Below are 12,943 nucleotides of genomic sequence, written 5' to 3' on the forward strand. Positions count from 1 at the left end.
CAGCAACATGGATGGAACTAGAGAATCTCATACTGAGTGAAATGAGCCAGAAAGACAAAGACAAATACCATGTGATATCACTTATAACTGGAATCTAATATCCAGCACAAATGAACATCTCCTCAGAAAAGAAAATCATGGACTTGGAGAAGAGACTTGTGGTTGCCTGATGGGAGGGGGAGGGAGTGGGAGGGATAGGGAGCTTGGGCTTATCAGACACAACTTAGAATAGATTTACAAGGAGATCCTGCTGAATAGCATTGAGAACTACGTCTAGATACTCATGTTGCAACAGAAGAAAGGGTGGGGGAAAAACTGTAATTGTAATACATGTAAGGATAACCTGACCCCCTTGCTGTACAGTGGGAAAAAAAAAAAAAAATACCGTATTGCTAAAAAGTGCTAACCATCATCTAAGCATTCATAGAGTCATCTTTTTGCTGATGGATGGTCTTGCCTCAATGTTGATAGTTGCCGACTGATTGGGGTGGTTGTGGTAATTTCTCAGAGTCCAACAATGAAGTTTGCCACATTCAACTGACTCTTAACTGTCATAAACGACTTCTTTACAGCATATGATACAGTATGATTGCATTTTATCCATAGAACTTCTTTCAAAATTGGAGTTAATCCTCTTAAAATTGCCTCTGCCTTATCAACTAAATGTATATAATAATCTAAATCCTCTAATGTCATTTTTAACAATCCTCATAGCCTCTTTACCAGGAGTAGATTCCATTTCAAAAAACTACTTTCATTTTTGCTCATTCATAAGAAGTAACTCAACTGTATAAGTTTTATCATGAGACTGCAGCAATTCAGTCACATCTTGAGATTCTGCTTCTAATTTTAGTTCACTTGCTAATTCTTCCACATCTGCAATTACTTCCTCCACTGAAGTCTTGAACCCCTCAGAGTCATCAGAGTTGGAATCAACTTTATCTTCTGGATAACTTAAAGCTTCTACATTAACACTTACTGCTTCATCTTGCACTTTTATGTTACAGAAATCGTTTCTTCAACCTCATGAACCGACCTGTGGTAAGCTTCAAACTTTACTTCTGCAGCTTCAACATTCTCAGGCTTCAGGCTGCACTCTCAACCATCATAAAATTGGCTTTGGCTTAAGGGAATGTGAGGTTGGTATGATCTTCTATCCAGACCACTAAAACTTTCTCCATGTCAACAATAAGGCTGATAAGACTATTTCACTTTCTTATCAATTCCCTTTAAGAATTTTTTCCTTTGCATTCACAGACTGGCTAACTGACACAAGAGGCCTAGCTTTTGGCTTATCTTGGCCTTCAACTTGCCTTCCTTACTAAACTTCATCATTTATAAGTTTTGAAGGTTTTTTTTTTTTTGGTCTTTTTGTCTTTTTCTAGGGCTGTACCCGCAGCATATGGAGGTTCCCAGGCTAGGGGTCTAATCAGAGCTGTAGCCGCTGGCCTACGCCAGAGCCACAGCAACGTGGGATCCCAGCCGCGTCTGTGACCTACACCACAGCTCACGGCAACGCCAGATCCTTAACCCACTGAGCAAGGCCAGGGCTCCTAGTCGGATTCGTTAACCACTGCGCCACAACGGGAACTCCTGTGGGTTTTTTTTTTTTTTTTTTTTTTTTTTTTTTTGTCCACACACTTGGCATGTTATCCCAGGGATCAAATCCAAGCTGCAGCTGTAACCTACACCACAGGAGTGGCAATGCCAGATTCTTATTAACCCACTGCGCTGGGCTAGTGATTGAAGCCAAGCTATCACAGAGACAACACTGGATCCTTTACCCAGTGCACCACAGCAGGAACGCCTCTAAGTTTTGATTTAAAGAGAGAGATGCATATGTCTCCCTTTCACCTGAACACTTAGAAGCCATTGTAGGGTTATTAACTGGCCTAATTTTAATACTGTTTTTTCTTAGAGAGAGGGAGGCACAGAGAGAGGGAGAGATAAAAGAATGGCTAGTTGGTGAGGCAGGCAAAACACACATTTACTGATTAAGCTATCTGTTTTGTTTCATTTTTTATTTTTTTTATTTATTTATTTAGTCTTTTTGCTATTTATTGGGCCACTCCCGCAGCATATGGAGGTTCCCAGGCTAGGGGTCGAATCGGAGCTATAGCTGCCAGCCTACGCCAGAGCCACAGCAACGTGGGATCCAAGCTGCGTCTGCAACCCACACCACAGCTCAGGGCAACGCTGGATCGTTAACCCACTGAGCAAGGGCAGGGACCGAACCTGCAACCTCATGGTTCCTAGTCGGATTCGTTAACCACTGTGCCACGACGGGAACTCTGTTTCATTTTTTAAATGAAAGGTGCAACATTTATTTCAAGTTCTCTCTTGTTTTGTTTTGTTTTTCTTTCTTTTTTTTTTTTTTTTTTTTTGTCTTTTGTTGTTGTTGTTGTTGCTATTTCTTGGGCCGATCCCGCGGCATATGGAGGTTCCCAGGCTAGAGGTTGAATCGGAGCTGTAGCCACCGGCCTACGCCAGAGCCACAGCAACGCGGGATCCAAGCCACGTCTGCAACCTACACCACAGCTCACGGCAATGCCGGATCGTTAACCCACTGAGCAAGGGCAGGGACCGAACCCGCAACCTCATGGTTCCTGGTCGGATTCGTTAACCACTGCGCCGCGACGGGAACTCCCTGTTTTTCTTTTTTACCACATAAGCATTATGTGGAAGTTCCTGGGCCAGGGATCAAATCTTTGCCACACAGCAGCAACCAGAGCCACAGCGGGCCTCAGTCAAAGCAAGGGCCTCAACCTGCCAGGACATCAGAGCACTCCCTAAGCTAGCTGTCTTATATGGGCTCAGTTCATGGTGCCCCCAAATAATTACAATAATCAATAATAAGATTATTGATCACAGCTCACCATAATATAGTAATAATGAAAAAGTATGAAATAGTGCAAAAAACTATCAATTTGTGACAGAGACATAAAGTAAAGCAAATGATGCTGGAAAAATGACCCCAGCAGACTTGCTTGACACAAGGTTGTCACAAACCTTCAACTTGTGAAAAACACAGCCTCTGTGAAGAACATTAAAATGAGGTATGCCCGCAAGTTCCCAGGTTAGGGTCAAATAAGAGCTTCAGATGTCAGCCACAGCCACAGCAACATGGGATCCAAGCTGCATCTGCAACTTATACTGCAGCTCACGGCAATGCTAGATCCTTAACCCACTGGGAAAGGCTAGTGATTGAACTCAAATCCTCATGAATAACAGTTGGGTTCATAACCCACTGAGCCACCAACGCAAACTCCCACATAACCTTAAACCTTTATATATTGGAGTTCCCGTCATGGCGCAGTGGTTAACGAAGCTTATGTGTTAAGGCAATATACACTGGTAAAGTTATCGTTTTACCTTTTTATACTCATTGAGTAATCGCATTTATAGCCAAGACATGGAAACAACCTACATGTCCATCGACAGATGAATGGATTAATAAGATGTGGTACATATACACAATGGAATACTACTCAGCCATAAAAAAGAACAAAATAATGTCATTTGCAGCAACATGGATGCAACCAGAGACTCTCATACAACATAAAGTAAGTCAGAAAGAGAAAGACAAATACAATATGATATCACTTATATCTGGAATCCAAAATATGGCACAAATGAACCTTTATACAGAAAAAAAACCAAAAACAAACTCAAGGACATGGTGAACAGACTTGTGGTTGCCAAGGGGGAGGGGGAGGGAGTGGGATGGACTAGGAGTTTGAGGTTAGTAGATGCAAACTATTGCATTTGGAGTGGATAAGCATTGAGATCCTACTGTATAACAGAGCGAACTATGTTTAGCCACTTGTGATGGAACATGATGGAAGATAATGTAATGGGAGAGAAAGAATGTATATATATATATCATTGGGTCACTGTGCTATACAGCAAAAATTGACAACATTGTAAATCAACTATAACAAAAACATTTTCTTAAAATACAACTGTTAATCAAAAAAAAAAAAAAAAAAAAAAAAAAAAAGAGGTATGCCCATACTGAAACCTTAATTCTTTTGGAGAAGGAAGGGCTTCATAATTATATCAACATTCTGAATGATAAATATTTAATAGTCTGATTTTGTGATAAAATTAAAAAGCTAGATCAAAATACTAATTTTTTTTAACTTTTTTGTTGTTGTTGTTGTCATTTTTGCCTTTTCTAGGGCTGCATATGGAGGTTCCCAGGCTAGGGGTCTAATCGGAGCCGTAGCTGCCGGCCTACGCCACGGCCACAGCAACAGCAACTTGGATCCGAGCCGTGTCTGCGACCTACACCACAGCTCATGGCAACGCTGGATCGTTAACCCACTGAGCAAGGCCAGGGATCAAACCCACAACCTCATGGTTCCTAGTCGGATTCGTTAACCACTGCGCCACGACAGGAACTCCTCAAAATACTAATTTTGAGAAAAATTTTCACCAGGATGAAACATATTACCTTCAGAGTAATCAGGCGGTTAAACATCCAAATCTACAATAGAAAAATGCTAATATTTAGGAGGCTAAAACTCCTTTGACTCTAAGTGAAACTTCAGTCATGAAGAATTTATCTGTGAGTTCTCGTTGTGGTTAACAAATCTGACTAGTATCCATGAGGACTTGGGTTCGATCTCTGGCCTTGCTCAGTGGGTTGAGAATTTGGTATTGCCGTGAGCTGTGGTGTAGCTCGCAAACATAGCTCGGATCTCCCATTGCTGTGGCTGTGGTGGAGGCCAGCAGCTGCAGCTCCAGTTGGACTCCTAGCCTGGGAACCTCCATATGCCATGGGTGCAGCCCTAAAAAGACAAAAAAATAAAATAAAATAAAAGTAATTTATCTGACAAGATCAGAAGATTGAATAAGGATCATCATGGAGACACTGTAAAGGATTTGATTAATGTGAAGTAAAGCTATAGTTTCCTTAGCATGAAAACTCTGGCTACAAACATTGGCTATAAGATAATTTCTAAATAGAAAAGGCACTAATTGTTAGAGAAACGCAAATCAAAACTACTATGACGTACCACCACACACCTGTCAGAATGGCTATCATTATTAAGTCTATAAATAAAAAATGCTGGAGAGGGTGTGGAGAAAACGGAACCCTTCTACACTGTTGGTGGGAATGTAAATTGGTACTACCACTATGGAAAACAGTATGGAGGTACCTCGGAAAACTAAATATAGAACTTCCACATGACCCAGCAATCCCACCTTTGAGTATATTATCTGGACAAAACTTTCCTTGAAAAAGACACATGCACCCATATGTTCATTGCATCACTATTTGCAATAGCCAAGACATAGAAACAACCTAAATATCCATCAACAGATGAATGGATTAAGATGTTTTATATATATATACACAATGGACTACTACTCAGCCATAAAAGACAACAAAGAAGGCCATTTGCAGCAACATGGATGAAACTAGAGACTCTCACACTAAATGAAGTCAGACAAATTCCATATGATATCACTTATATCTGGAATCTAATATATGGCATAGATGAACCTTTCCACAGAAAAGAAACAAACTCATGGACTTGGAGAGCAGACTTGTGGGTGCCAAGGGCGGGGGGAGAGAGTGGGATGGACTGCAAGTCTGGGGTTAACAGATGCAAACTATTGCATTTGGAGTGGATAAGCAATGAGATCCTGCTGTATAGCACAGGGAACTACATCTAGTCACTTGTGATGGAACATAATGGAGGATAATGTGAGAAAAAGAGTATATGTGTATGCATGTGTATATGAAAAAGAAAGAGAGAGAGAGACTGGGTCACTTTGCTGTACAGTAGAAAATTGACAGAACACTAAACCAACTATAATGGAAAAAATAAAAATCATTAAAAAAAAAAGTGAACTGAAAAGGTATTATCTAACTTAATCATTCCCTGTATTTACTATATGAGGCTCCAGACAAATTTTATCTGTTTCTAAAATGCAAAGATATATTTAAAGGATAACAGTTCATTGCCAGGAAGAAATGTAACACATATTGAAAATAATTCCCAATGGAAATGCCAAAAACATCTCAACAATATCACTGCCAGACAAAAAAACTTCAAAACCAATGCCTACCTAGAGCCCTTTAGGAATCATAAAGGTAAGTCATATTTAGCCATCATGAGTGATTGTACATGGTTATGAGATGTGCAGGTCTGATTGAACCAATTACATGGCACAAATTTTGCAGGAAATAATTTCCTGCCTTGCCATGACATCTGTGATAGGTGAATAATAAACTACACTGGTATTCTTAGGACCAGTGTTACTGATTTGTGTTTTATTTCAAGAGACCCCTCTCAAATAGGAATGAAGCCATAAATTTGCATTTGCTGGACATTATGCCTTGCCATCGCTGTATGACTACAAACTTTGAAGACCATGTTTTATTCACAGTTTTATGACTCTAACACTGACCAATAAATGTGACAAATTTGTTGCTGATGGTTAAAACAACAAACAAACCTCAAAACCTAAACAAACAAAAACCAAAAACACCCAGGAATGCAATATTATTTTGAAGATATAGTGCTTCAAACTTAAACTGTCAAAAAGTAAAGGGAGGAATTCTCATTGTGGCTCAGTGGTAACGAATCCAACTAGTATCCATGAGGACTCAGGTTCAATTCCCAGCCTTGCTCAGTGGGTGAGCAGTTGCAGCTCAGATCCCCCATTGCTGTGGCTATGGTGTAGGCCAACAACTACAGCTCCAATCTGAACCACTAACCCTGGGAACTTCTATATGTTGCGGGTGCAGCCTTAAAAAGACAAAGAAAAAATAAATAAATAAAGGGAAAACTAACATTTCCCAGGGTCCCAGAGTACCTACCCAAACCAGCTGACAATCACATATCAAAGCCAAAATCAGTAACAGCAATAAAAAGGGGAAATTCGTTTGCTGTCCCACTGAAATAATACAAAAGATGTACAACATTTGTGAGATATATCCAAATGTACAGCAGATGTGCTGGTGTGCTAGGGAAAAAATTTGATAGAGACTGGCTCTACTTTTCCAGGGACTTGAAATTATACAAAAGCTAATTTCTCAAACATAAATCCAATCTATAAATATCTTTAAAATGTGATTTCTAATGGAAACTACACAAGAGGGTCCAATGTTATAGAGGAGAAAATATAATTGCTCTGCCCCCACTTTTTTTTGTCCTGCACTGGCGGCATATGGAGGGTTCCCAGGCTAGGCCTACGCCAGAGCCACAGCAACGTGGGATCCGAGCCACGTCTCCAACCTACACCACAGCTCACGGCAATGCCCGATTGTTAACCCACTGAGCAAGGCCAGGGATCAAACCCACAACCTCATGGTTCCTAGTGGGATTCGTTTCTGCTGAATCATGACGGGAAATCCTCTGTCCCCACTTCTAAAGGGGAAAAAAATAACTGTTATTTTATATGGGTCACTTCACTTATGTGAAAAACTACAGTCTAAGCACTCAATTTTTTGAGATGTAATTTAGCATAACTTTTAAAGGATAGGTCACTGATTAATGTCACAAGACCATTATCAATCATATGCCCTCAGTTAAAGCTGAGCTTTTACTTCCATGTAACACTGTAAATAAACTGTATTTTTTTAAAAAAGCACTTGTGGCAAAAAACAAAACCATCACCTACTTTTACTATCTTTTTTTTTTTTTTAAAGGATTCCATCCCACAGATTCTGATCCTAACTCACATGAGATCCACTCCACACACCCTGATCTCATCTCAGACAGGATTCCCTCCCAAAGGCCCTGTTCCCACCTTCCAAACAATCACTTTTACTTTTTTTTTTTTCTTCTAATGGCTACATCTGCAGCATACGGAATTTCCTGGGTTAGGGGTTGAATCTGCTACAGCTGCAGGCCTATACCACATCCATGGCAACATGGGATCTGGGCTACATCTGTGACATACGCCATAGCTTGCAGTAACACCGGATCCTTAACCAACTGAGCAAGGCCAGGGATCAAAACCATATCCTCATGGTCATTATGTGGGGTTCTTAACCCACTAAGCAGCAACAGGAACTCCCAAATAGTCACTTCTGAAAAAACATCTCCAAATTACAAAGGCCCTGCATGTGTATGCATTCTCACAAATTTATATTATACCATATCATATACTATTTCATTTACAAGATTATTACACCTTGCAAATCTCAGCCCCTGTTGGTATGGTTGATACCAGATTTGAACAACAAAGGCCTCAACACAGTCCAGATATAGGGGTTCAGATACTAACTAATTCATAGCCCACTAATGTCAATACTCTCTTAGTATTAAGGTAACCGAGTCAGAACTACAATTAAACCTTCAAGGTATAGGGTGCTTTAAATATATCATTACTAAAATCCATTCTCTCATGCAAACCTCAACCACCCTGAGGCATTCTGCTCATGCTAAAGATGAGAAAACTAAAACTGATGAATCTAAGTGCCTATCTCCAGGACACAATAAATGATGGACTAGGACTCAAAATATACAAACCAACAACATACCCAGAGTTCACCTCTAAGCAACTAATCTCATAAAGAAGGGAAGGATAGGAGTCCCTGTAGTGGTGCAGCAGAAACAAATCTGACTAGGAACCGTGAAGTTGCTGGTTCGATCCCTAGCCTTGCTCAGTGGGTTAAGGATCTTACGCTGCTGTGAGCCGTGGCGTAGGTCACAGAGGTGGCTTGGATCTGGTGTTGCTGTGGCTGTGGCGTAGGCCGGCAGCTATAGCTCCAATTCGACCCCTAGCCTGGGAACCTCCATATGCCTCGGGTATGGCCCTAAAAAAAAGCAAAAAAAAAAAAAAAAAAAAGCAGGTAAGGATAGTCTGAACCACGTTAGTCCATTTGTCAACTATTCTAGCACACAAAAAGCAAATTAGGAAGTCAATAAATGACTACTTGGTAGAAGAGACTGAAAACTAGAAGTAAAACTATAACGCTTCAGTCTTAAGGCTATAATTAAACCCTATGGAAATCTTTTGCTCACTAGGATGGAAAAAAGAATTGTATTTTATAAAAGCAAAAATAAACAAATGGGACCTAATCAACCTAATAAGCTTTGCACATCAAAGGAAACGATACAACAAAATGAAAAGACAACCTACAGAATGGAAGAAAATATTTGCATTTGACCAACAAATGCTTAATCACCAAAATATACAAACAGATCATACAACTCAATGTCAAAAATAAATAAATAAATAGACAGAAAACCTGAACAGACATTCTTCTAAAGAAGACATACAGATGGCCAATAGGCACAGGAAAAGATGATCAACATCACTATTAGAGAAATGCAAATCAAAACTATAATGAAGTACCATCTCACACCGATGAGAACGGCCACAGGCTAAATGCTAGAGAAGGTGTGGAGAAAAGTAAACCCTCTATACTGTTAGTAGGAATGTAAATTTACATGGTCACTACGGAAAAGACTATGGAGTTTCCTCAAAAAATTAAAAATAGAGTTGCCACGTGATCCAGCATTCCCACTCCTGGGCAAATATCTAGACAAAACCATAATTCGAAAAGATACTTACACTGTGTTCATAGCAGCACTATTTACAATAGCCAAGACATGGAAACAACCTAAATTTCCACCAACAAATGAATGGATAAAGAAAATGTGACGTGTATACACAATGGAACACTACTCAAGCCATAGAAAAGAATGAAATAATGCCAGCAACATGGATGGACAGAGAAATTATCATAAGGAGTAAAATAAGTCAGAAAGAGAAAGACAAATACCATATAATATCACTTCCTTGTGGAATCTAAACTATGACACAATTGGGAATTTCCACTGTGGCACAGTGGGTTAAGAATCCAACTGCAGTGGCTCAGGTCATCATGGAGACTTGAATTTAAACCCGGCCTATTGCAGTGGGTCCAACATTGGTGCAGCTGTGGCGCAGATCCAATACGTGGCTTGGGAACTTCCAGATGCTGTGGGTATGGCCATGAAAAAAAATGACACAAACGAACTTATCTACAAAACAGAAAGAGTCACAGCCATAGAGAGCAGATTTGTGGTTGTTGGTGGGTGTTAAGGCGGGGAGGGATGGATTGGGAGTCTAGGATTAACAGATGCAAACTATTATACATAGAATGGATAAACAACAAGGTCCTACTATATAGCAAAGGGAACTATATTCAAAATTCTAAAATAAACCATAATAGAAAAGAATATGAAAAAGAACATAGGGAGTTCCCGTTATGGCGCAGCAGAAACAAACCTGACTAGGAACCATAAGGTTCCAGGTTTGATCCCTGGCATCTCAGTGGGTTAAGGTTCTGGTGTGGCCGAGAGTTGTGGTGTATGTAGGTCAAAGATGCAGCTTGGATACTACGTTGCTGTGGCTGTGGTGTAGGACGGCAGCTGTAGCTCCGATTGAGACTCCTAGCCTGGGAACCTCCATATGCTGCAGGTATGGCCCTAAAAAGCAAAAAAAAGAAAAGAAAGAAAGATACATTTACTTTGCTGTACACCAGAAACTAACAACACTATAAATTAACTATAAATTTTTAAAGGATTTTAAATAAATAAAATCTGTTTTATAAAAACAGTCGTAAGACCAGTGAGCTCTCTACTAGAGTCTTTAATTCTGTAGGAAGCAGAATTAAACATACCAGACAACAATAAAAGCTAGGAAAATTGATACCCAATGGCCAATAATGGCTACTTCCTTACTAGCCTTATTTATTATTAGCACTATAACATTAATTTTAAGCAAAATATGAAAGGAAAAACATGCATACAAAATTAAGGATAAAAATGTTCAGAGCAGTGCTATTTTTTATTTTTATTTTTAATTATTACTTTTTTCTTTTTTGCTTTTTAGGGCCGCACCCGCAGCACATGGAGGTTTCCAGGCTAGGAGTCGAATCGGAGCTACAACTGCTGGCCTACATCACAGCCACAGCAACTCAGGATCCGAGCCACATATTCGACCTACCACAGCTCACAGCGACGCCAGATCTTTAATCCACTGAGCAAGGCCAGGGATTGAACCCCAATTTTCATGGATACTAGTCAGGTTCATTACTGCTGCACTATCGCAGGAACTTCCTGAACATAATTTTGATACAGCTTCATCACAAAAATACTGGCAGAAATAAAAACTACTTCATTACTTCAAAACTAAGCAATGTGTACAGGAAATATCTCTGGGAGTCTCTGCCGTTCACAATAATTCAATTTTAAGGGGTGACAAGGAATGATGGGAGAGATATATGAATGTGGTGAAGATGATGCCTTGGTACAGTCTTGTTTTGCCACAGCATGGCACAGAAGAGAACCCAGGCCAGGGATTAAATCCAAACTGCAGCTCTGGCAACACTGGATCTTAACCCACTGTGCCAGGCAGGGGTCAGATCCTGTGGCTCTGCAGTGAACTAAGTCCCTGTAGTTGGAACCTTAAACCACTGCACCACAGTGGGAATTCCCAGTCTTCTTTTTTATAAAAAGCTTAAAATGTATTAGTTTTATAAGAAAGAAAGAGAGAGAGAGAAGAAAACAAACAAAATGAAACCTGATTAAAAACCACAAAATAACACTTCAAAAGTCATTCTGTCTCTCTTGCTGCTCACTTGCTTTGGGGGAAAGTCAGCAGGCATGCAGTAAGTAGCTGTATTGAGAGTGATAAGGAACCAAGGCCAATTAACAACCATGTGAGTGAGCTTGAAAATAAGTCTTCCATCCCCTGTCTGGTCTTCAGATGACTACAGCCCTCCTTAATAGCTTGACTGTAATTTCATCAAAGACTCTGAGCCACAACCATCCAGCCAAACTGCTTCTGAATTCCTGACCTAGAGAGCCTATGAGATAATAATTACTTATTGTCTTAAGCTGCTAAGTAATTTGTGACACAACAGATAACTAGTATATAAAAAAATTAATCAATATGTAAAAGTGATTAATGGCAGGATTTTCCCCTTGCATCAGATTTAATGTCTCATAAACAGAAGGTAAAACAGACAAGAGAATCTGCAAAATTAATTACCTGTACAATTGGTGGAGTTGTCTGTGAATAAGGTGATGTCACACCATAGACAGCTGGACAAGTCTGTCCTTGATAATATATGTTGCTTGAGATTGTGCAGGAGAATACTGCTGCTGTACACTGACGGACTGTTGGTTTGAATCCCAAACACCATAATTCTGTCCCTGGACTGGGCCTGGGGCTGGCACCGGCAAGACGTTGACACTGGAGTCTTGGTGTACCACACCATCACTTTGGGCCACATACTGTGAACTGGAAACTTCCACAGGGGCTGCCACATGTGGCACCACCGGCACGGGTGGAGGAGCAGCAAGGGCCTCTGTAGAATGTCCCACCAAGGGCTGAGAATGATCATAAGGAGCAGGAGAACACACAGGATCCATGCTGGGTGTGGGAAGGAGCACCTTTCCAGCATTAGGATTGCTGGGATCCACATAGGCCTGCATGGGATAACCTGGTGGGTAGCCAGCAAAGGGATGATGAGGGGCATTGTAGCCAAGAGAGTCATAGGGCAGTGGAGACGTCATTCCCAGGTTCTGCATCTGCTGTTGCTGTTTCTGAGCCTCCCGCTGAGCTACCTCTTGCTCAAACAGCTTCCGACGCTCCTCCGTAGAAAGTTTATTGCGATCTTTAATTCGTACTTTCTTTTTAGAAGTTGGTGTATCATATCTAGAAATAAAACAATAAGAGCAGCACAATAAGAGTGCTATGGACTAAATCAAACTTCTGAGAAAGTATTCTTGGCAAAAATTTAAAAATGACAACTAATTTCAAGATGTTTCATTGCAAAGAAATACCTAATACAAGCTTCATGGATAAAGGCACAACATTTATCCAAACAACAAAAAATATATGGTTTAAAAACCTTTAAGTTGAAAATTTCCTTTAAAGTTCGGTGGTAGTATCCTTAGCTGCCTGACAGAAACAAATGCAAATA

General features: G+C 40.2%; 1 protein-coding gene across 1 annotated transcript in view; it reads right to left on the bottom strand.

Annotated features, from left to right (window-relative positions):
• The window catches only part of SETD2 (SET domain containing 2), a 111,578-nt gene that overhangs the window by 19,148 nt on the left and 79,487 nt on the right, over positions 1 to 12,943 (bottom strand). Inside the window, 2 exon segments of the mRNA XM_021068704.1 lie at positions 12,007 to 12,086; positions 12,089 to 12,675. Of these exon segments, the coding sequence (XP_020924363.1) occupies positions 12,007 to 12,086; positions 12,089 to 12,675 (667 nt within the window).

Source organism: Sus scrofa, chromosome 13, assembly GCF_000003025.6.
Source record: "Sus scrofa isolate TJ Tabasco breed Duroc chromosome 13, Sscrofa11.1, whole genome shotgun sequence".
NCBI classification, from domain to species: Eukaryota; Metazoa; Chordata; class Mammalia; order Artiodactyla; family Suidae; genus Sus; species Sus scrofa.